The 24,402-nt window shown below is 43.8% G+C and overlaps 1 protein-coding gene across 1 annotated transcript; it reads left to right on the top strand.

Annotated features, from left to right (window-relative positions):
- Positions 1-584: 584 nt before the first annotated feature.
- Positions 585-22,577, top strand: LOC138767798 (immunoglobulin-like domain-containing receptor 1). The gene is made up of 8 exons (XM_069945577.1): positions 585-696; positions 8,811-8,981; positions 9,170-9,319; positions 13,975-14,094; positions 14,284-14,430; positions 18,541-18,672; positions 18,792-19,579; positions 20,686-22,577. Exons 1-8 carry the CDS (start codon positions 642-644, stop codon positions 20,722-20,724), a joined length of 1,602 nt encoding a protein of 533 aa, XP_069801678.1. The 5' UTR covers positions 585-641; the 3' UTR covers positions 20,725-22,577.
- The last annotated feature ends 1,825 nt before the right edge of the window (positions 22,578-24,402 follow it).

The following is a 24,402-nucleotide window of genomic DNA, read 5'->3' as shown; positions in this document are numbered from 1 at the left end:
GCGATGCTCTGCAGGATATACAGTGTCTGTACAGGGTGTCAGTATAGGGATGTACAGGGTGTCCCCTGCGATGCTCTGCAGTGTATATAGTGTCTGTACAGGGTGTCCCCTGCGATGCTCTGCAGTGTATATAGTGTCTGTACAGGGTGTCCCCTGCGATGCTCTGCAGTGTATATAGTGTCTGTACAGGGTGTCCCCTGCGATGCTCTGCAGGATATACAGTGTCTGTACAGGATGTCAGTATAGGGATGTACAGGGTGTCCCCTGCGATGCTGTGCAGTGTATATAGTGTCTGTATAGGGATGTACAGGGTGTCAGTTGCGATGTTCTGCAGGACTCCCTGCAGCCGAGTGCAATCCTCTGCAGCCAGGCAGCGAACAGGTTGGAGTAGGTAGGGGCGGGGCTAGGGAGGGGCACCGTGTCACCCGTTGCCAGTAGCTGGGGGAGGGGGAACAGGTTTCTGGCTGGCAGAGAAGTTTCGCTCTCGGGTGTCTCCGGGTCACTGATGGAGGAGACGGGCGGCTGAGCCCCAGCCTAGGGGATCCCCATAGACTTCCCATCCCTGCGAGGAGGCGACACCTGAGGCTGACCTGTGAGGAGAGAACTACAAGTGCCAGGAAGCCCGCGCAGCTGAGGCGGCCATGACGGGGCAGGTGCGGCGGCTGCAGCTGCTGCTGTGGAGCGGTCTATTATCAGGTGAGTCCGGGGGGTGCCCGGGGAGCACAACGGCTACTGGGGTATTGTAGAGAGAGTCCATCTCACTTTGTCTGCGGGGGTCGGGGAGCGCAGTGCGCGTGCGCTAACACACCTATGGCAGGTGTTGTGTAGACAGGGGCTTCCTCCTGAGACACCTGTTGCCACCGCAGGGGATTGTGGGAGCTCAGGTCAGGTACATCTATATGAGTATTTTCCAACCTGTTGCAAAATGTCAGGGCATGATGGGAGTGGTAGTTTTGCAACAGAATATATTACAGCTGTAAAAAAGTGACATGCTTATTTAATAAGTGATGCAGTAATTTTACACACTTATTTTATTTACACCTTTGACACGTAAAATAAACTTGAAAATTGCAAGCAATGTACTGCCTAAGAATAAGGCTGCGTTCACACCACGCTTTTGTTTAACCTCTACATTTTATACGCTAATGGATACTTAAAGAAAAAAAATCAGATTGTGCTGCGTGTTGTTTTTTACGTATCCAAAAGAAAGGCTGATCGCTTTTTTGTGTATAACAGAATTAAACATAGGGAAACAGAGGCAGTTAATTCAAAGCAAACATAAAACACACCAAAAAACTATTAAAACACAGAAAAATGTGTTCTGTGTGAACATGGCCTCACAGTAAAGCTAAGGTTTCACTGTGACTTTGATTGGGAAAAGCATTGTGCAGTTTTTGTTATGTATGCTGGGCCTTGTAGTGCTACAGCAGCAGAGCAGCCTCTCAGTGGGGAGACGCCTTGGCCACACAGTCCTCCCTTAGTCAGGATCAGGTTGTTTTCCTCTGAATTCCCCATGAAAGGAGCTTTCATTCACCACAGCAGCGTTACATCACGGAACGTACGCCGCTGTCCTCCTGTCCTGGCCCTGAGCTGGAGGGTGGAGAGGAAATACCATTTGATGCTGTGTAACCAGGCAGAAGAGCCATTCAGGATACTGGGAAAGCTGGGGCATCACCGGGCATGAAGATGATGGTGTTAATCAGTTTTCCTAGAAACATGTTAAACCAAGAAATTGTTATTTAAAAAAAAACTTTAAAGAAGAGCAGGATTTAGGAAAGCTGATGTTCAGGACCCTGGAAAAGCTGAATGATGCCCTTGTGTTTCCCATCCTCTCCATCCATGCCATAATGTGCCTGCGCTTACACTCAGCCATTCACACTGCTGTATATAAAGTTTCTGTCACTGTCCTCCTGCACAGCTCTGTGATTCTCACTTCCTGATTGGTCCATGCTGAACACGCCCCCTTCCCCCATTGCTGTCATGTGACCACACAGACCTCTGACAGCAGCCCTGCTTCTCTATTCTAGTCTGTTGTACTACGCTACTGCATTATGGGGATCTGCAGTTCCATCCGGTATCTCTAAGCTGCTGCTGTTTTATCAGGTTCATGCACTTACTATACATTATACTCCACATGCTGATTGCTATACTGTACAGTAAATTTTGGTTGTTATGCACCACTGTAAAAATATGTAGATATACATTCTCCCGATTTATCTATTTAGAACTTTGAAAAATATGGGTGACTACCGGATGATGGAATAATGACTATCAGTTGTCACCCAGCTTTCCCAGAAGGGGATTGAATTAAGAAACATTTGTGTAGAAATTGTAAGGAAGAGGGTGACTTGGTTGACATGCAGAACCCTGGAAAAGCTGGGTTGGCTTTTGAAGTTAGGAAGTTTATTAGAAGTAAAGATGATGAGGGGAAAATATTACTGGAATTTTTTTTGTAGAAATAGATCAGACTGCCATTCAGTAGGCTGGGAAAGCAGAGTGAGCGGTAATGGTGACTATAAAGCCACTCAGCTTTCCTAGAAGAAAATAGAACCAATAAATTGTCATTTATAGAAGGGAATAACTTTGGAAACTGACATATGGGACTGTGGGGAAGCCGTCATGGCAGGATTGTCATTGACCTTTCCTGGAAACAGATAGGGCCAGTTCACACTGAGCAGAAATGGCGAAATTCTGTGGTGGAGCTCTCCGCGCAGAATCCCACCGTGCTTAGTGTCTGAATGGGAGAACTCCCGCACCTCCACTTCCTCCCCTCTTCACTCAAAGAATTGACATGTCAATTATTTGAGTGGAGAGCGTTGGGAGCAGAGGCGCACTCTTTCCCACTCAAATACTGCAGGACACTTAGTGTGAACTGGCCCTTAGGATATGTTCGCACTGAGTAAATGTGGCGCGCAAGCCTTCCCATAAAGATGCTGTCAGACACTGAGGCAAGCAGGATTCTCTGCCACGGAATTCCACCACATTTACTCAGTGTGAACATACCCTTATAGCACCCCATGATCTGGTCACCTATGATGTCTGATGGTCTTCGTTGACAATAGCGACCTCTGTCCGATTCCCATTATGGTGTCTGCAATGTTACCAGATGAATTAGCATTGTACTTTTGACATAATGTAAGGAAGTTTAGGAGTGAGCAACTAGGCAACCCTTTCATGGAGTTCCTCTTTAAGGTGCCGTCACTTTGCGGTGCGGTCTTGCCCTGTCCCATGTGTTTGTTATTTACACGGCTCTGAGGTATCCTGGTGACATACTTCTCGAATGACCCGTTAACCTTATGACAGGGATCCGCAATAATGAGGGTGAATTATAGCGATGCCTAAAGGGATTAGGAGATTGGAATCATAATGGCGACACGTGGACTTCACATCTACACTGATAACACGCGGTGTCTTATCTGACAGGAAGTGACATGCCATGACTCCATTACTTAGAATTAGAGTGATCTCGTGATCAGGTGCTACAACCAACACGTGACTGAAACACATACTGGAAGCCATGTTTGGATGTACTGCAGACAGCGGGTTGCCCGTGGCAAGCGGTCAAGAGTTTGCTTTCATTTTCTTTGTGTTGGAATATGGTGGCTGGTTGCTATGGGCAATCATGCAATGGATGTTATATACCATCCGCACATCCCTATTAGTACCTGAATACAGTGTAATAAGGCTTTCAGGTATTCCAACATAGAACTGTCATGCAGGCTATCCCTTCTCTAAAGGTAGTGGGAAGAGTAGGCAGCTGCATAGGGCACCATTAGTGGGGATGGCAAAGACACAGTGTGAAAAAAAAAGTATATACATACGTACACCCCTGGGGATACCTAATGCTACTAACGAATAGTGTACATTATAGGGCAATGTAATGGCATTTGGTTGTCCGCAAGCTGGAGCAAAGTGGTGGCATTAACGCAAAACCTATGGAAATCAAGATGGCGGGTGAACTTGCAACCATTCCAAATTCCAGGTTTTCTATGATCCTGTAGGGTTGGGATCTTGCCCCAACTCGCAGCCGATCGTAACTGTACCTGTGTTTCATTCACAGCACAACAGATCTGTAGGCTTTGACGGCTGTTTTCTTAATACTTACACCGTCTTGCCCTGAACATCACATCTATATGAGAGGCGATTCATCATTTTAGAGATGGTGTTTCAATTGCTTTAGTGATGATGTCCCTTATGCCTCTCCAGCAGATGCTTACCATTGAACATACTGATCTTAGGCTTGTATCTAGCAAGAAGATCAGTTTCCATGTCAGTCAGTGTTCACATGTGTGTATAATATATATAGTGTGTGTGACATTCTTCCTTTGTATTGACATTGACAGAGGGTATATATACATTGGCGCGGGAGGGGGGGGGTCAATTCATTGTTATCAGGTAGCCATATCCTTATCAGGTAAAGTAAAGTTACTTAGTCATATCTTAGTTACTTAGGATAACCAGGTTGTTTGCCCTTTCTTTAGGCAATGAAAAAAAGTTTCTGTATTTATATAGCGTATATTAAGTGCTGAAATATGCAACATGAAGAATACAAGAAGAGACGCTGCTGATACAAGGACATGCATGACCAGATGGGCAGGCTACAAGTAACATGGCCTGAAATTAAAGGGGTTGTTTAGTCTTAAAAAAGCATGGTGGTTTTCTTCCAGAAACAGCACCTCTCCTATCCTCAGGTTGGGTTTTGCAGCTCAGTCCACTTGAATTGAATGGAGCTGAATTGTAATATTGCACACAACCTGAGGACATGGGCGGTGCTGTTTTCTTTGCAAGAAAGCTGTGTTTTTCTAATCCTGGATAACCCCTTCAAGGGAACCAATCAGCACAATTATGCCGATATGGTTTCCAGAATCATAGTATAGAGCTACTGCTGCAGCCTTGGTATGTACCAGCTGCGGCTGCAGGCAGTAGCTTTTAGTAAAGAGAAAAAGTATTTTTATTCTGCTGCGCGAGGCAGGGAGAGGGGCCGCAACTAGCCATCTGGGCAGGGAGCCGCCCGTGACGGGTCACTGCTCTATGCCTGGCAGCGGGCTCTGCCACTTGATGACCTCCCTGTCTGTCTATAATCCCAGCAAAGCGCACTGACAGGCAGAAAGGGGTGAGTAGTCATGGGCGGCTGCCCGCCCAGGTGACTAGTTGCCACCTCTTTCCTGGTCTCGCAGCAAAATAAAAGTCCTTTTTCTCCTTACTAAAGCTACTGCTTCAGCCGGGGGTTGGAACGTACCACGGCTGCAGCAGTAGCTCTATACTATGATTCTGGGAACCATATCAGCACAATCGTGCTGACTGGTTCCCTTTTGAAAGCTCAGTGTATATGGATAGGAATGGATAACATTTTACTTTATTGAACCTCATCATTTTACAGAAATGCAGGATATGAGGTCTTGTATCACATATAGAAGCTTTCAGTGCTTATACAATATACGGCCTGATCGCTATAAAGTTTCATTATTGGTATAGATAGGAAATAATTAGTGGATCTTTGGGAGTCCAATCACAGAGACTCTCACTGATCCAGAGAAAAATCTCTGAATGAAAGGTGCGACAGAAAGCATGTGTGACTATTATTCCATTCATTCTCTATTGGGCTTGTGGACATAGCCAAGCATTGATTTGTTCTTCATTCTCAGGATCAGTGGAGGTCCCAGCAGTCAGACCCCCACCAATCCACTGGTTATACCATTGCTATAGGATACCTTTTGATGATGAAAATACCCGGCCATATTGTCTGTATGTTAGCTGTGCTCAGAGCTTCCTGGTCACTATACATAATAATAATATTATCTTCGGCCTCAGTATTGACATTGGCTGCATGTTCATATTGTTATCAGGTAAAGTAAAGTTGCCTTGTGATATATCTGGAATAAGGAACTATTTGTTCTGCGCTGATGAGTGAAGTTTATATTAGATATAGCAGAGTGGAATTTGTCATTTCATTGATTGATTCTGACCCCATTATACATGAGAGTAGAATAAGAAATGTGGCTTATACAAGAAGAATATACTGGAAGAGAAAGCAAGCAAGCATTCATGTGTATGGAGTAACTCTTGGTTGAAGGAATGTTCATGCCACCTTAAAGGGGTATTCTGGTGTAGTAAAATTATTCCTATACTACTAGGGTTATTAAAAAAAAAAAAAAAAAAAGTCCTGTTCCCCTGTTGCTCTCACTATGGCGGCCTTCAGTTTCCAGCTGCCCCTCTCTTCTGCTTCTGAGATGAGATGTCTGAGCAGGACCTGCCTATTAGGCCGCAGCAGTGTCCTAGAAGAGAGGAGCAGAACCAGAAGGAGCTGCTGTAGGAGACTGGGAGTAGGTAAGTATAATTTTTATTCCTGCAAAGTATAGTATAAAGAAATCTCCTTCACGTTTTTTGTCCTGTAAATTTTCATGTACACCACCTCTGGCCTTACTCTTTAGGATCAATTCAAAGCATATGGCCACACTTTGTGTATATCCTATTGGTTCCTATTGGTGCATTAGCCACTTGCCTAGAGATACAGTAAAGGTTGCAGCAACTTAGTGTTTTCCCCTTTAAATCCTGTGATTGTAAGCAATACCCAGATCGAATGTTCCCACGCCTCCTGCCTGCCCCAGCAGTGAGTCACGTCCCTTCTCGGCACATTGCTGTAATGTCATATAATTGTAGACGTTGGACGTGAAATAACAAGGTGTCCTGCACACACATAAGAGCAAGATACAGAGACTAGTCCTGCAAGATTAGGCAAAAATGCACTTCCAGGTTATGACCACTGGAGGCACTTGTTTTGAGTGTAAAATACACATACCGCAGGGTTTGTCTGTCTTCTATTACTATGGAGACATATAGCTCTCCTTAGGAACTGTATACACAAAACGGATTTAAATTTATGTTATTATTTATTGTGAACCATAAAAAAATAGTTTAAGGGTACAAACCCACTTGACGTGTTTGCTGCGTGAATCAGTCTTAAAAATAAGCAGGGAAAACGCAGGTTGGCTTTATACGATTGTTCTGCGTTAAAATACGCAATTGCGTATTTTTGAAGCATGAAGCTTGTTGTTAGCAAAGCATCAGTTGTTAACAACCTGTGTGAAAAACGCATGTAGCTTCACGCTTCAAAAATACGCAATTGCGTATTTTAACACAGAACAATTGTATAAAGCCAACCTGCGTTTTGCCTGCTTATTTTTAAGACTGATTCACGCAGCAAATACGTCAAGTGGGTTTGTGCCCTAAAGGGGTATTCCACCCAAGAGCGAAACAAAAAAAAAAAGCTCCCTGACCAACCTGGTCTCTGTCCCACGGCACTGCTGGAGCGTGTGGCCGGCCTCTTGCTAGGGGCGAGGTGGCCTTCATTGATTCTGCCGGGGCTTCCTGCCCCCGGCTGAGAAGCACAGCTGCCAGTTACACTATTGTATTTGTCCTGGGGCTGGGACTTCAAGCCCCCCATGACCGTTATTTCATGCCTGCGATAGAGCCTAGTTTACTAGTGTGTCTTGACAAAGTGTTCCTTCCTGCATTTGTTTACGTGGTTTTCTGACTTCAGGCTTTTGGGCTTCAACTATTCTCTTGGATTACATTTTGCACTGCTAACTTGGACCTCTGACCTTACTTTATTGTTTTGTATTTGTCTTGTCTTTTTGTTCCGTGTTCACACTTAATAAGGATTAGGGACCGTCGACCAGTTGTCCGCTGCAGTTAGGGCTTTGAGGCAAGTAGGCAGGGACAGGGGGGTGGACGTAAGCTTCAGGGCTGCACCTGTCTTTTCTCTTTCTGGTCCTATATCCTTAGGCTATGTTCACACAACTTATATTTTCGTAAAATTATTAAGAAGATATACATTAACTCTCCGTCTATGGGATCCTGGCCGGAGCGTATACACATAGCATACGCTCCGGACTGGATCCCTAGTGGCGCCGTAGAAAACTGACATGTCAGTTTTCTGCACCCGCTATTCAGTGAATAGCGGCCACAGAAAACCCTGTCAGTTCACACTATGGAGCAAGCGCCTCCGGCCGCTCACTCCATAGCGTGCAGTGGAGAGTTCTGATGCGGGCGCACACGGATGCACCCACATCAGAACACTGCGGCCGAAAAGATCATGTGGCCGATACCGCAGTACCGGCCGGGATGAGCTTTTCAGAGAACAGCCAGTCTCTTACGATGTGTGCACATAGCCTTACTCACCAAGTCTCTCGGAGTATTTTGAACCATCTCCCGTCTTTCTAGCTGCTGCCGTTCCGAAGTTAAATTTTTTTTCTAAAAGCCTGTCTATATCCGAGGTGGCGCTGGCTGGGAAACTACATTTCCCATCATGCATCTCCCTGATTGGTCTGTTTGTACCTGCCCCCTTAGCTTTCTTTCCTGCCCACTGCTGATCATTACTTCATTGCAAAGTAAACACAGCACTGTCTTTACTGTGTGACAAAACACACACAGTGATCATGGGGGGGTCATACAGTGTGTCATCATCCACATTGAGGGAGACTGATCAGCAGCAGCGGTGGTACAGTGGGCAGCACACAGTGAGACCTACAGTCCTCTGCAGCAGATGACACTATGCTAAGGGCGAAGTCAGGGAGACCGACCAACAGTGGCGGAGGCAGCAGCAGGTAACACATGGCCCCCGGCTTTTTATTAATGCAAAAATAGTTTTGGGGGGGAATACCCATTTAAGAAAGTGGACAAACCCTCTAAGTCAATTCCTATATGAATATTCCTGACGTGATTAGCCAATCAGAATCCTTGTATAACGATGATGTGAGTGGAGTCTATATTTTGTGATTTGTGGTACTGATTAAGTTTTTGTATTCCAGGATGTCTGGCTGTACAGGTCACTGTCCAGGACACGCAGCGATATACAATGTTATTTTCCAGCATCATCCTTAAGTGCGATTACAGCACCTCCGCACTCATCCAGGACGTGGCCGTCACCTGGCGCTACAAGTCCTTCTGTAAAGATCCCATTTTTGACTACTACTCTGCATGTAAGGTTCTTAAAAAATATTTTATAAAATATGGCAACATAAATGTATAAAATGTAAGGGCTTCTCCATTACCCAAATAGTACAATAAAATGACCCTCTCTGCGGATGGTTCCCTGGACTTTTATAGAGTCCTGAATAGCGGATCTTTCCTGTGTAAAGACCTGAACTTTTGTAATATCTTTCCTCAGCGTATCAGGCTTCATTAAGCCTGAGTCAGGATCCGTCCAATGACTGTAATGACAACATGCGGGAGGTGCGGATCGTCATCCAGAAGCGGGGGCAAAATGAGCCGGTACTGGGCATGGATTACAGGCAGAGGAAGATCACCATACAGAACAGTAAGTACCAGACCAGTGACCAGGCTGTGTTAGAGATGTATACAGGGATCAGTACTATAGCAGTTATATTCTTGTACATAGGAGCAGTATTATAGTAGTTATATTCTTATATATATAGGGGCAGTATTATAGTAGTTGTATTCTTGTATTTAGAAGCAGTATTATAGTAGTTCTTGTATATAGAAGGCAGTATTATAGTAGCTATACGACATGGAGAGAAAGGAGCGGCTGCACATCACACCTATGGCTGTTACTAAAGCCGCTAGGCTATTTTTAAAAACCAACGCCAGGACGTTGGTATATAATTTGATCAAACCATATTGCCCTGTGTACCACGTGCCGGTCTCCTGGTTCACACGGGTCCCTACACTAACTTTACACTGTGTCGGTCAGCGACTGCCAACCCCGCAAATCGTGCACATGCAGAGAAGGGAGGTCATGGAACGGCCCTGCAACCCCAATGTCACAGGACCAAACCCAAAATGCCCCACCAAAACCCAGCCGGCACCACCGGAGGGGAAGGCTGCCCCCAAACAACACAAGTATGAATATGGTATTGCACTCACCACCACTGCTGCAGACAGAACGGGAAAAACATGAGGTACTGACATGTAAGCACAGGTATATCCTGCCAATTTGGGTCATGTGGGCCTTATAAAGGCGAGTGCCAGCTGCTCAGAAAAGGGTGAATTATAAAATACGACATGGAGAGAAAGGAGCGGCTGCACATCCCACCTATGGCTGATACTAATGCCGCTAGGCTATGTTTAAAAACCAATGCCAGGATGTTGGTATATAATTTGATCAAACCATATTGCCCTGTGTACCACGTGCCGGTCTCCTGGTTCACACGGGTCCCTGTGCTAACTGCACACTGTGTCGGTCAGCGACTGCCAACCCTGCAAAGCGTGCACATGCAGGTAAGGGAGGCCATGGCCATATTCTTGTATATAGGAGCAGTAATATAGGAGTTATATTCTTGTATATAACAGACAATATTATAGTAGTTATATTCTTGCATATAGGAAGCAGTATTATAGTAGTTATACTCTTGTATGTAGGGGGCAGTGATATAGTAGTAATATTCTTGTAGAACGGGAGCAGTATTATAGTACTAATATTCTTTTATGTAAGGGCAGTTTTATGAAGATGCAGGTGATGGCTTATTGTTATATATTTTTTAAGAATTTTTTTTATTATTTTTATGTGACTTTTTTCTAATTTTCTATATTTCTATCTATATTATAAAATAATCCAGAAATCTTCCTGTTTATTTTCTTACCACTGGGGCTAAAACTAAGCAGAGACTTCATGTTGTGTCTGTAGTGATAAGAATAGGCTGCTGTAAAGTGATTGTTACAGCATTGCTGGAATTACCTCTTCAAAGGTCACAGAACATGCTCAGTAATGTATTTATATTCATCTAAAGGGGACAGACTCTGTCTATTGTCACCTATGTCCATGAGTCTTGCTGTAAAGCATGTCACTAAAAACTGTTAAAGACAGCTCAGTTAAGATGGCCGCCCCCATAACAATGTGCAAAACGTGAAATAAAAAATACAGTCAGAAAATAGAAACAGATTAGAAAAAAGGAACAAGTTTTTGTATCTGACTCTGATCAGTAAAAGAAAATTTAGGTGACACATTCTCTTTAAGCAGTCATGCTGGATTATATATGGCTGCCCTCCTTCTCTTTTCTTTCAGTGTAATTTGATGACACAGGTTCATATTTCGCTGTCTCGCAGCACAATGCATTTTACATTCTGTCATATAGACAGCGGAAGCAATTTACATGGAATCTTGTCTAGTGTGGTGCTACTACTGTTTGCACTGTCTTTTGTGTGAGCTCGTGCTTGCCATACAGCGGAGAATCAGCGCTTTCTTCTCTGACTTCTTTCAAACACTATTACACTAGGAGCCCGAATGGCTGCTTTTTTCCCCCTGTTTTCTATTCTTTTTCAGAGCTTTCCCATTACTAGGATCTATATGACATTGTATAATAACATTTTTAAATAACGCCAACATATTCCACAGCACTTTATAATTCTGGAAAGGAATAATAACATTTAACGTAGGTGAGGGTTTGCTACAGTTTTTTTCAGTCTGAATAATCCTCAATGATCTAAACAGACTGTACTAACACAGTGTAGCACACCGTCAGAACAGGCTACAGATGCCATCATCCTCATGTATTTCATATTGGTATAATCTAGGTTTTTTGCCAGCTAAGATGCATTTTAAACCTCTGAATAAAAATAATATTTCCATAAATATATGTTAGAAATGTGGTTAGCCCTAGTCTAATGTTTGCCTTCCTGGTACCTGGTCTAATGGATCCAGATCTTTGTGAAGAAACAAGGTGGTCAGAGCGCTCCAGGTTTCTATGAAGAAATATGGGCTGGTTAGATGGGTTCAGATCTCTATAGAAAAATATGTCCCAGTCAGATAAATGCAGATTTCTGTGGAGAAACATGGCCGGCCACATGGATCCAGATCTCTGTCGAGAAACATGGCCGGTCACATGGATGCAGATCTCTTTCGCGAAACATGGTCTAGTCAAATGGATCCAGATCTTTGTGGAGTAACATGGTCTGGTCAGATGGATTCAGATCTCTCTGGAGAAACATGATCGTTCAGATGGATTCAGATCTCTGTTTATAAAATCACGGAGCAGGAGAGGCTTTCTATGGGAATCCCTATAGAAAACTTCTCCTACTCTAGACATTTCCTGTCTCCCCAAAGATGTCAGCAGAGAGCACTGTGTCAGACTCAAAATAAAACAACATTTCCTGTAGGAAATACAGCAGCTGTTAAGTATGGGGAGACTTGAGATTATTTAATGGATGTAAGTTACTAATCTATATAACTTTCTGACACCAGTTGATTAAAAAAAAAGATTTTCGCTCGACAACTCCTTTAAGGTCACCAACCCAATGGCCCTTGAAGGGCAAATAATAAATGAGAACATGCAGAATTACAGATGCAAAGTAAATTATTAATTGGCACAAGCTGTGTTCTAGTGTGACCTCGTGATTGGGCTTGGTCTTTGAGATGAGTTAATGCTGCCATCTAGTGGCTGAGGGGGGAATTGCAGCACACTTCTGATTACTATTAAAGAAGTCTGAAGGAAATGAAAAAATTCCAGCAGGAAGGGCAGGAACGAAAAAAAAAACAATAAAACAAGCACTATGTACCTTTTCCTGTGCCTCCACAGTGCTGCCCTACTGGCTGTAGTTTTTAGTACCAACCAAAGTAGGATGGGGTCTTCCTACTTTGATATAAAGAAGTCAGGTCACACAGGAAATAGCAGCTTGCAGTATATTTTGCCCCAAAGACCAATTACAGTACCTATGTGACTCTCTATTCACTCTTGAAAGTGTTTACAATAGGCATCAGAGATGGAGCAATGGAAGGAGGGATCAGGTCAGTGGTGCCACAAATCATAATATGGTTGATAACTTTGAGGCTTAAAGGGGTTGTTTGGTGGTTGACCTTTTTTAATATATTGATGCTGCCCTTGGGCATTCACTAAGGTGGGCTACACGTGCTCTGTTTAAGGGTGAATTCACGCATACCGTAACCGCAGTGGATTTCACGCTGCAAGTACACAGCGAAATCCGCTGCAGAGACCTTCCTAGTCACTTCAATGAGATGACATACTCGCAGTGATGACATCAGCGCATTGATTGGCTAAGCACTGGGAGACGCCGGGAGACCCCGAAGCAAGCTGAAGCGTGGAACCGTTAATGTATGTACTCGGGCCGCAGGGGGTTGAAGAGGCTGACTTTTCCATACTCGCAGCGGGTAACAATCCCGCTGTGAGTATGTAATCTCATTGAAGTGACTGGGAAGGTATCAAATCCGCTGCGGATATGGTATGTGTGAACCCACTCTAAAGGGGTATTTCCATCCTGTACATACTGTGGATATGGCATAACTACCCCAGATTAAAAAATCCCCTTTAAAGGAGTTTTCTGGTTGTCGGCATTCTTTTCTTAATACATTGCTGCTGGTGCATATAAAACAATAAACTTGTTACGCACCAGCAGCAATATATTGAAGGCCAGAAGTTTCCCCACTACAGACAGATGAATGTGTACAGTGCACATTAAGGAGAGATCTTGATCACACATCAATCTTTTTGTACGTATAGATAAGAAGCTGCACAAATTAAATGATCCTGTACTGATCCTGAGTTACATCCTGTAGTCAAGGGAACCAATCACGTCAAAAACGTCCCTAAAGCTAAGGAATCGTGCTGGTACACCAAACATACCCCTGTACCCTGGGCGGCTTCCAGCGCTTTAATCACGCCCCTCTGGGCATGATTGAAAGCACTCCTGTCCTGTGACGTCACCTGGGGGCGGCATTGCGCAACGGTGTGCTGACTTCTATACTATCATGCGCAGTACAGGGGGAGAAGGTTCTGCTGTACTGTGCAGGCGCAGTACAGCAGCGTCATCTTTCGCATGTGCAGATGCCCCCCGGGTGACGTCACAGGACAGGATCGCTTTCAATCATGCCCAGAGGGGTGTGATTACAGCACTGGAACCCACCCAGGACCGTGACTACATATGCTCACATGACTACCTGGCCCAGATGGACTACTAGCATACAGCTCGGGACTTCTGACTCTGATTCTCTGTTCTGTGCAGAAGCCGATCTGGTGATCAGTGAAGTGATGTGGTGGGATCACGGTGTCTATTACTGCTCTGTGGAGGCTCAAGGAGACACATCCGGGGACCCTGATAAGGAAGTGAAGCTGATCGTCTTGCGTAAGTTTAGGTCTCCTCTGTATGAACATTTAATTATTCTTTTTTATATGTATTTTCTATGAGGAGCTGATGAAGGAGAAACCTCCATGACTCCTGGCAGGCAGAACAGTATTTTGGTGGTCAGTGATGAAGGAATATACTGTGCGTACATATGTGGTGACCTCAGGATTTCCTTGTGTTTTTCTGCAGATTGGCTTACTGTGCTGTTGATTGTTCTGGGCGGGTTGTTACTACTCATCTTCATTTCTATATGCTGGTGCCAATGCTGTCCTCACTGTTGCTGCTGCTATGTCCGCTGTCCCTGTTGTCCGACTAAGTGTTGCTGTCCGGAAGAAGGTACTGTACATGTTGCTTGTGCTGACATATATATATCAAATGCCCTTTAGAGCTTTAGGGTCATGTGATCTTAGGTAACTTTTTTGTTATTCCAGTGAACCTACAATTTACAAAAAAAAACAAAACCTACTTTGCAGATAGAATTGAGTGAACCTCTCCCACAGTGTTTGTATTCAGCTTTTATGCAGGCTTACATGTCCCCATAGTTACAGACTACACACACTGTAGTCAGATGCTTCAGTCATGTGTTACTCATCTGCCTCCTCCTCAGCACTGTAGACCTGTCTATGTTAGGAGTATAATCGTAGTACAAATGTAATATACCGGAACTGCACAAGATACCACATTGAGAGTCGGAACAATGAGTGGCAGCAGCATTGCAGGGAAAACCCACTGAGCACTTACCCTTAAGCTCAACAAGCAGTTTCTCTATCAAGGAGTACCCAATAAGAGTCTGTAGAGTCTCTAAAGCTCCACTTAGCTCTAAACTTTTAGATTTTCAAGCAGGAAACGCTAAGTGCTCAATCTGTAGTTCTACCAGCAGGGAATACCCACTAAGCTCTGATCTTGTAACTCTACTTGTAAGCAGGGCTGCCATCAGGAATTTTTGGGCCCCATTGACCCAAAGTGTCTGGGCCACCCCATTAACAAAAAATCTGAGATGTATCTTTGGCTGATGTCTCTGGTGCAGCTTGCAGACTCAGCTGCCTGTAAAAGATTGAGTTGTTTTGGACATGTCCCACACCAGACCAGTTCCATGCACAAGCCCTATTTTAGAAAAAAACACGGTAACAGAATCTCCCAGCAGCATCTGCATCTGAACGCCACTGTGGAGACCTGAACTTTGTAACAGGCACCCTTTAAAGGGTACCTGTAGTTTAAAAAAAAACTTATCATAGAGACATGTCAAAAGTTTTGATCGGTCCAGGTCTGCGTTCTCAGATCCGTACCGATCATAGACTTACATTATTTTTTAAGCACAGAGTGGGAGTGTACCACACTGCAGCACACCTCAGCTACTGCAGAACCTCATCATACATCTCGGCTACTTCAGAACCTCATAATACACCTCATCTGCTGTAGCCCTGCTTCTGTCTACACCTAGGACCCTGCGTGTCACAGTGAGCAGGCTGACAGGCAGGAAAGTGCAGTGTGTGTGCAGTACAGCTGTCAGCTTCAGTGGGTGATGTGCATATTATATACAGGGGGTATAATACAGGAGATGTGTATATTATATACAGGGCTATAATACAGGATATGTGTATATTTTGTACAGGTAGTATAATACAGGGGATGTGTATATTATATACAGGGGCTATAATACAGGAGATGTGTATATTATATACAGGGCTATAATACAGGATATGTGTATATTTTGTACAGGTAGTATAATACAGGGGATGTGTATATTATATACAGGAGGTATAATACAGGAGATGTGTATATTATATACAGGGCTATAATACAGGATATGTGTATATTTTGTACAGGGGGTATAATACAGGGGATGTGTATATTATATACAGGAGGTATAATACAGGAGATGTGTATATTATATACAGGGCTATAATACAGGATATGTGTATATTTTGTACAGGGGGTATAATACAGGAGATGTGTATATTATATCTGGGGGTATAATACAGGGGATGTGTATATTATATACAGGGCTATAATACAGGATATGTGTATATTATATACAGGGGGTATAATACAGGAGATGTGTATATTATATCTGGGGGTATAATACAGGGGATGTGTATATTATATACAGGAGGTATAATACAGGAGATGTGTATATTATATAAAGGGGGTATAATACAGGAGATGTGTATATTATATACAGGGGGTATAATACAGGAGATGTGTATATTATATCTGGGGGTATAATACAGGAGATGTGTATATTATATCTGGGGGTATAATACAGGGGATGTGTATATTATATACAGGGCTATAATACAGGATATGTGTATATTATATACAGGGGGTATAATACAGGTGATGTGTATGTAATATACGGGGGTATAATACACGTGATGTGTAAATTGTATACTGCAGTATAATACAGGAGATGTGTATATTATATCTGGGGGTATAATACAGGTGATGTGTATATTATATACAGGGGTATAATACAGGTGATGTGTATATTATATACAGGAAAATTGTATATTATATACAGGGGTATAATACAGGTCATGTGCATATTATATACAAGGGTATAATACAAGTGATATACACAACACACTGTATATATTACATACATCTGCTGCAGCTGAGGTATATTATGAGGTTCTGCAGCAGCTGGGGTGTATTATGAGGTTCTGCAGCAGCAGAGGTGTATTATGAGGACCTGCAGTGGCTGAGATGTATTATGATGTTCTGCAGAAGCTTAGATGTATTATAATGTTCTGCAGAAGCTGAGGTGTAGTATGAACTTCTGCAGCAACTGAGGTGTATTATGAGGTTCTGCAGCAGCTGAGGTGTATTATGATGTTCTGCAGCAGCTTAGATGTATTATGAGGTTCTGCAGCAGCTGAGGTGTATTATAATGTTGTAGCAGCTGCTGCATAATGTTGCAGCAGCTGAGGTGTATAATGTGTTTCTGCAGCAGCTGAGGTGTAGTATGAGGTGCTGCAGCAGCTGAGGTGAATAATGAATGTAAGTAGTGCTACACAGGCATCACAACACACTTCAGCTACTGCAGAACCTCATAATACTACACAGCTGCTGCAGAACCTCATAATACAGATCAGCTGCTGCAGAACCTTAGAAGCCTCTTACTTTACAAAGAACCAGACATCATCTTTTAGCTGTAATTGGTGTACTACAAGTTCCAGCATATAGCAGAGAGGGGCTGAAAGTTTGATCGAGATATCAAGAGCTATGTGCTCCATTACTACCTGGTGTGCACGCGGTGGCAGCCTGCCCCCACGCACAGACAGCAAGCGAGGAGCCGGTAAAACCTTGGGGGGGGGGGGGGCATATGAGACAGCGGCAGTCTGCTGTTCCTAATACTCGGAGCAACGGCGGCAGATCCTTAAAAGGCTGATCATTGGCATTTCAGCCTGTTGGAAGACAACGATCAGCCGACACTGTGCATGTCGGCTGATCGTTGTTTTCTATTACACAAAACGATTATCGACCGAATACGGCTGATAATCGCTTCGTGTAACAGGGCCTTTACACTTTTTGCAGGGAGACTCCAGGGGGGCATGGAGCGGCTTTGGGCCCCTCCTTTTCCTCTTCTGTCCCGACAAGTAGAAAGCAGCCAGAGAAGGTAGTGATGTGGCTGGGGAGGGGCCCAGGGAGGGAAGAGGGGGCCCTGCTTCTGTCTACACCTGGAACCCTGTTTGTCACAGTGAGCAGGCTGACAGGCAGGAAAGAGCAGTGTGTGTGTGCAGTACAGCTGTCAGCTTCAGTACTGCCCTGATGGCGGCTCTGCTTGTAAGGTACCCCTGCTGAGCCATGATCCTGCAGCTTTGATAGCAGAGTACACTTCACTTTCTGAGCTCTGATTCTGAACCTCCACAAGCTAGAAACACTCAATGAATTCTGAATCTGCAGCTTCAGAGGCAAGGAAGACCCGCATAGTGCTGTTCCTGCAGCTCTACCAGTAAGAACCACTAAACTGATCCTGCAGCTCTACAAGCAGGAAGCACCCGCTGAGCTCTGAACAGAAATAAACCAGCATTTTAGAGGAACATGAATCTCCCCAGATACACATATAGCATTCTGTACAGGAACAAGCTCATCCCTTTCATTAATTAAAAAGGGTTATGCAGCGCTACAAAAACATGGCCACTTTTGCACCACTCTCGTCTCTATCTCAGGTGTGGTTTGCAATTAAGCTCCATTTACTTTAATGGAACTGAGTTTTAAAACCTGTACCCAAACTGGAGACAAGAGTGGGGCAAAAGTGTCCATGTTTTTGTAGCGCTGGATAACCCATTTAAGTGGAGCCCTGTGAACATAGTTATGTGATAATTTAGAAACCCCTACACACAGTATAAAGTCAGAGGACCTCTTTTAAGGTTTCCCTGCACTTGCTTACCTCCAGCACTATGATATAGTCCTCATGTCATTACTATGTGATCTCTCTTGCAGCCCTTGCTCGTCACCAGTATATAAAGCAAGTTCAGGCCAATGCTCCTTGGATGCTAGAGAAAGCTTTTTATGCTGGAGCGGACCGCAACTCTCAGCATTCCTCTTATCAGCTCAACCCTTTACTCCAGAGAGGTGAGTGCACACCGAATATACTGATCACATCTTATACACTGTGTTATGCCTAGCTGTGTCAGCAGGACTGGATGCACCATATTACATATAGTTAATCTGTGGTTCTTTATGTTTCATAGACTTTTCCCAGCAAAACAGCCTTCCCATGGTCCGGCAGCCAAGCTTTCCTTCCTCCAACAACCACATGCTGGATTTTCTGGAGAGTGAGATTAAGAATTTAAACCCGGCACAACCTCTAGCAGGAGGCGGCCTTTACAGCGGAGCCGGCCATCAACCCAGCGTGTTGTCTTCCCTCAGTGAGATGGGGGTTGGGGTACGAGAAGTAGAACGCAGAGTTATTCAGCTGCCTCCCATTGTGGAGCATGTTGTCAACTCCCACAGAAGCAGCAACTCTTCCCAGCATCGAAGGCATCATTCATGGGATCAGCTAGAGAGCGATCGGGGGAGGAGGAACAGGTCCCTGGAAGACTCTTACTCTGGTGAGAGTGACTTACGGGACAGACAGAGAAGCGACAGGTCTCAGGGTTATAGGAGAGATCCCCAAAGTGATGGCCGTCCAAGGAGAGATCTCTCACCTCCTCGTAGACGTGACCGAATCAGCCCTTCTGATGACCATGGCTACCATGACCGTCGTGGTCGTCCCAACTATAGCTCCGACAGGCAAAGGTCTCCTGAAAGATCCAGGAGGAGAGGAAGTCCCGAACGACCCAACCGTAGAAGGAGGAGTTACTCTCCGCCAAGTGAACGCAACTCATGGAGTTCAGATGATGAAAGTCAGTACAGAGACAGAAGAGAAAGACGTCCAAGGTCAAATGAGTGGCGGGAGGACAAACCACCTAGCTACAAATCACTAGATATCACTGTAGGGAAGAGCAAAAACCATCGAAGTGCTGCGGCCAGACAATCGGTAAGATACCTGCCATCAAACCCCCAATGACAAGACATTTCTGAGTGTCTGTGATGGGGATGCACTTCTAAGGCTCGGTCTGCCAAATAGATCCTTTCCTTGTATTTTTGGCATCAGATAATGGGGATGTTAACAGCAGTGAAAGATAGGAGCATGTTGATCTTGTGGCAGACAGTGACTAGTCACAAGATGGCGCTAATAAGGACAGGGTAGCATTATACTGTTATTATTTCAAAGGAGACTATTTGGAGTTATGGAAAGAGCAAGGTTCACATCAACACAGTATTTTAGGAGGTGTGTGAGCCGATTCTTGGTCTTGTTCTTGTTCTGATTCTTGAGAGTTGTGATGCGAGAAGGACTTAAAGAGTAACTGTCATGTTTTTTTTTATTGCAGAAATCAGTAGTATAAGCGATTTTAAGAAACTCTGTAATAGGTTTCATCTTCATTTGATGTGAGGGGGGAGCCTGGGAGATTGCTTTTTCAGTCCAGAAGGAAACTCTTTTAGTACATAAAACCTATTACAGAGTTTCTCAAAATCGCTTGTACTGTTGATATTTAATGTTTTCAGAAAAATGACCCTGAAATGACAGTTACACTTTAAGCTTTCTCAGAAATCATTTGCCGCAATCAGATTTGCAATACCTTTATTGGTTCAAAAGTTCATAATGATTGGATCCAGTGCCTTTAGCTCTGTGTTCAGCACCATGGACAGCTCTGCTTAACACAAAGCCCTGGGTTCAATCATTATGAACTTTTGAACCACAAGAGATATTGCATAAATATTCAGAAACCTATTTGCCAAATATCCATCTAGTGTAGAACAGTGATTAGAAGACAGGACAGAGGGGGTGGAAGGGGGATGCAGCTGCAGCTTGTTTCAGTAAATCAGCATCATGTGCAAGCAGCAGTCTATAGAGGACATTTGATTGAGCACACCAGGAAGACTCCCCGCAATCGTGCACGAAGATGTCCTTTTACTGAAACCATCAGAGAGAAGGGATAACTGTTATTTACAGCCAACATTTCTGACTCTTATCTGTGTAATGCAGTGTTTTGTACTTTTTTTTTAATTGTTGATCTATATTTTATTTTATATATATTTCAGGATCGCAGTTCCCGGAGTGGACGGAGCATGGTTATCTAATAGACAAGGCTCCCTGCATAGATATAAACCAACCACAGAGGAGGGATCAACACCATATTCGCCATTCCAAACATGTTTTCTGGGCACCTTTATGTAAAGGGACAGCGCCTCCTGGAGCATTATATGGAGATGCCACCTTTGCCTATCTGCCTGGCAGTAATAAGAACAGTGTCTCTCCTTAGGGTTCCTTCTCGTTATGTCCACCATTGACTTGAACACTGTGGTGGACAGAGATGCTACTGGAAGGGGCACCATAAATATACAGTACTATATACAGTTCCATAGCCTCACGTCACCACTGCTTTGCAAACCAAGACAACATGGCGACCATTCCAAGGCTGCAAAGACGACACTTGTTCAGCGTGGTCACCAGTTTGTATTTCAAAGGGAACCTGACACATAGTAGTAGTCATTCTACACTTGTAGCACCCCCTTTTCATGTATACCATAAGGACATATGGACGTCAGAGAGAGGGTACTGCTCTTATAAGCCATTGCTGCCCACTTACTTGAATGGCTGCCGATTGCTGAAACTTTTTTTGAGGATATGTGTGGTCACTTAAAGCTTCAACCAATCATAGAAATTTTATGCTGAATAAAGGACATGCTCACAGTAGAGTGAGCCTTATATACGTATGCAGATGCTCCCTGCCGCTTGCGCTATAAATACATAAAGATCATTCTCCAGACAAGGATACATTGGGCACTATGGTGACACGTGTGAGATGTTGTGCTACATCTGTGAGATAAGAAAGATCAAGAGATTAAAGTCTAGATGTTTCTATTTGTCGCTTTAAATATAAACCTCCTCAGTCACCAAAAAATCTATCTATTGTAAAACTACATGGCGGACAGGAAGGAGGGGGATGCAGCTGCAGATTTACTTTCTTAATTTCAGAAACTTAATAGTTAACCATTAGTTTAATTAATCTCAACTGGAAAAATCATCAAAATGCATACAAGGGTAAGGAACTTCAAGGGAGAATGGGCCCTTGCCTTAAAGTGTCAACCAACAAAATCACCTTAGATATAATAATAGGTTCACTGTATACATACATTAATTATTATACATCAGAACTGCCCTATTCTGATGGTGACACTTGAGTTGTAGTTGGACTCCACCAGTAGAATAGTGAGTGCAGCTCTGGCGTATAATACAGGATGTAACTCAGGATCAGTAATGTATGTACACAGTGACCTCACCAGCAGAATAGTGAGTGCAGCTCTGGCGTATAATACAGGATGTATCTCAGGATCAGTAATGTAATGTATGTACACAGTAACCCCACCAGCACAATAGTGAGTGCAGCTCTGGAGTTTAATAAAGGATGTAACTCAGGAGAAGTAATGTAATATATGTACACAGTAACATTGTATGCTCTAGGGCTGTCAGATCCAAAGCTGTATTCACAATTTTCATAGTCGCAGCTGAGCTCCTATAGTGCAATGCATAATGGGAAATGTAGAGCCAACTTTGTCTGTGCAGAGCACAAACTAGCAATGAGATGTGATGTCTTGGAGCCTGTCAGAGTTTATTAACAGCAACAGCAGTTTTGTGAACGCAGCTCTGTATGTGAATGGAGTATACAGTCAGGGTAACTGAAGCAAGAACAGATCTCTGCTCTGACACCTAACACCCCAGGGCTTGTGTATTTTTAACAGGGGAGCATATATGTTTTAGTTTTACTTTTCTATGAACTAATGTTGCTTTTTATTGTAGATATTGACCATATTTGTGCCAGATTTTTACTGTCAAGCGTCTTTGTAATACTGCGGCTCTGTACAGATGTAGTGTAAATAAAAACCTTTATACTATATTTGCTACACAACCTTGTGTTATTTTTCAGGTCTCTTACTTATGTGGCAGGGTTTTTCTTTATTTTTGCCTTTTTCCACCAGAAGGGGACGTCTCTGTTTTTTCTAAACCAGACAGCTCACTCTGGTCTTTAAGGACCACGGGTGTACATTTACACCCCGTAGCCTGGGTCTTGGAGCAAGAGGACGTAAATGTACGCCATGTCGGGGTCTCGGGCTATAGAGGGGACTCAGGAGCTGAGCTCGCTCCATAGCGGTAGATGCTATGGAGCGAGCTCTGGCTTGCTATCTGCAGCCAGGCCCTTGCCGTTAATGGCGGGTGGCCATACGACCCCGTAGGTGAAAAAATAAACACTATAAGAGTCACAATAGGGCCATTTTAAATATACCTATTTGCAAAAAAAAAAAAAAAATTTTACTGCTAATAAAAATAGTAAAATTTTAGGAAACCTAGTAAACATGCATATTGCTGTGTTCAGTGTGTGACCTATAGAATAAAGAAAAAATGCAATTTTTACCATAAAGTGCATTACGTAAACATGGAAACCCCCCCCCCCAAAAAAAATTGTGGAAACGCATTTTTTTTTACCCAAATTTACCCAATGAATGATATTTTGGGGGTTCCATCATCCATCAACAAGCCCTCACATGGCCCTGTAGGTGGAAAAATAAAAAAGTTATGGGTCTTAGAAGGCGAGGAGGAAAAAACGAAAACGCAAAAGTGACAATTGGCCCTGTCCTTAAGGGGTTTAGTCTTTGGTTTCCTTTTGTTTGTCTGTATGGAGTCTGTCCCTTTTGTGTCTTGTTTCTGTTTGCAGAGAACCGTTCTACATCTCTTTTGGCTATATGTTGTGAGTGGTAGCCTGGCCGTCCTGTTGACATCCCACCTGATCCATCAGGCCAGCCTCTTTTTATGGACCGGGGATCGCTGGGACCCCTATCCTCCGGAGCTTCACCTCTGCTTAGAGTTAAGGTACATTTCGGTTATGTTGTCTCCCGCCTGGACTTAGAATGTGAAAGGTCTTAACTCTGACCTGAAGAGGAGGTTGCTTTTGTGTGAGCTTGCGCATTTACGCGCACGTATAGTTTTTCTTCAAGAAATGCATCATGATAGGTCGGACACTTTTAAATTTGCCTATCATAAATATCCCACTGTTTATTCTGCCACGAAAGACTAGAAGAGGGCGGGAGTAGCCATATTGATTAGTGCCTCTTGTCCATTCCTAGTTGATACCAGTGAAATTGATCCTTAGGGATGTTGTATTATACTAACTAGCAAATTGGAAGGTGTCCAAATTACTCTGTGTATTGTATACTCTCCTAATGTGTGGCAGCTACACTTCTAATGCAAGTTTTTGCCAAATTTTCTCGCCTTCCTCCGTCCCTGTTGGAGACCAACCTGCCGCCCTCTGAGACCTGGGATAGACATAAAGGGGGAGATTTATCAAAGGGTGTAAAATTTAGACTGGTGCAAACTACCCACAGCAACCAATCACAGCTCAGCTTTAGGCAGTGCTGAAAGGAAAGCTGAGCTGTGATTGGTTGCTGTGGGCAGTTTGCACCAGTCTAAATTTTACACCCTTTGATAAATCTCCCCCAAAGTATCCGGCTGCACCCCGCCTAGGGGCACGATTCAGCTCTCCTCAGCCTTCTGCAGACTGATCAGGCAGCACAGCTGTTTGACCTTTGGCGGATGTGCTGCCCAATGGACAAAACCTATACCTTTTACTCGCACCTGCGCTCCACACATACCTGCATAGATTTGTTCCACGATGCGATGTGAAATCCACTCAATTACTTGGTCAAACCATGCCCCAGTTTCTTTGGACATTTTGCTACTGACACATGCTCGCAGGGTCTGCC

This window comes from Dendropsophus ebraccatus, chromosome 11 (assembly GCF_027789765.1).
Source record: "Dendropsophus ebraccatus isolate aDenEbr1 chromosome 11, aDenEbr1.pat, whole genome shotgun sequence".
NCBI classification, from domain to species: domain Eukaryota; kingdom Metazoa; phylum Chordata; class Amphibia; order Anura; family Hylidae; genus Dendropsophus; species Dendropsophus ebraccatus.
Note: the sequence above shows the minus strand (reverse complement) of the source record. Positions and strands in the feature narration are given on the sequence as shown.

Bases quoted from the DNA above. Each gene is read 5' to 3' on its own strand.
- LOC138767798 (XM_069945577.1), top strand. From the start codon at position 642: ATGACGGGGCAGGTGCGGCGGCTGCAGCTGCTGCTGTGGAGCGGTCTA. The intron at 14,431-18,540 runs GTACTGTACATG...TCTCTCTTGCAG, and splicing joins GTGTTGCTGTCCGGAAGAAG to CCCTTGCTCGTCACCAGTAT. The intron at 18,673-18,791 runs GTGAGTGCACAC...TATGTTTCATAG, and splicing joins CAACCCTTTACTCCAGAGAG to ACTTTTCCCAGCAAAACAGC.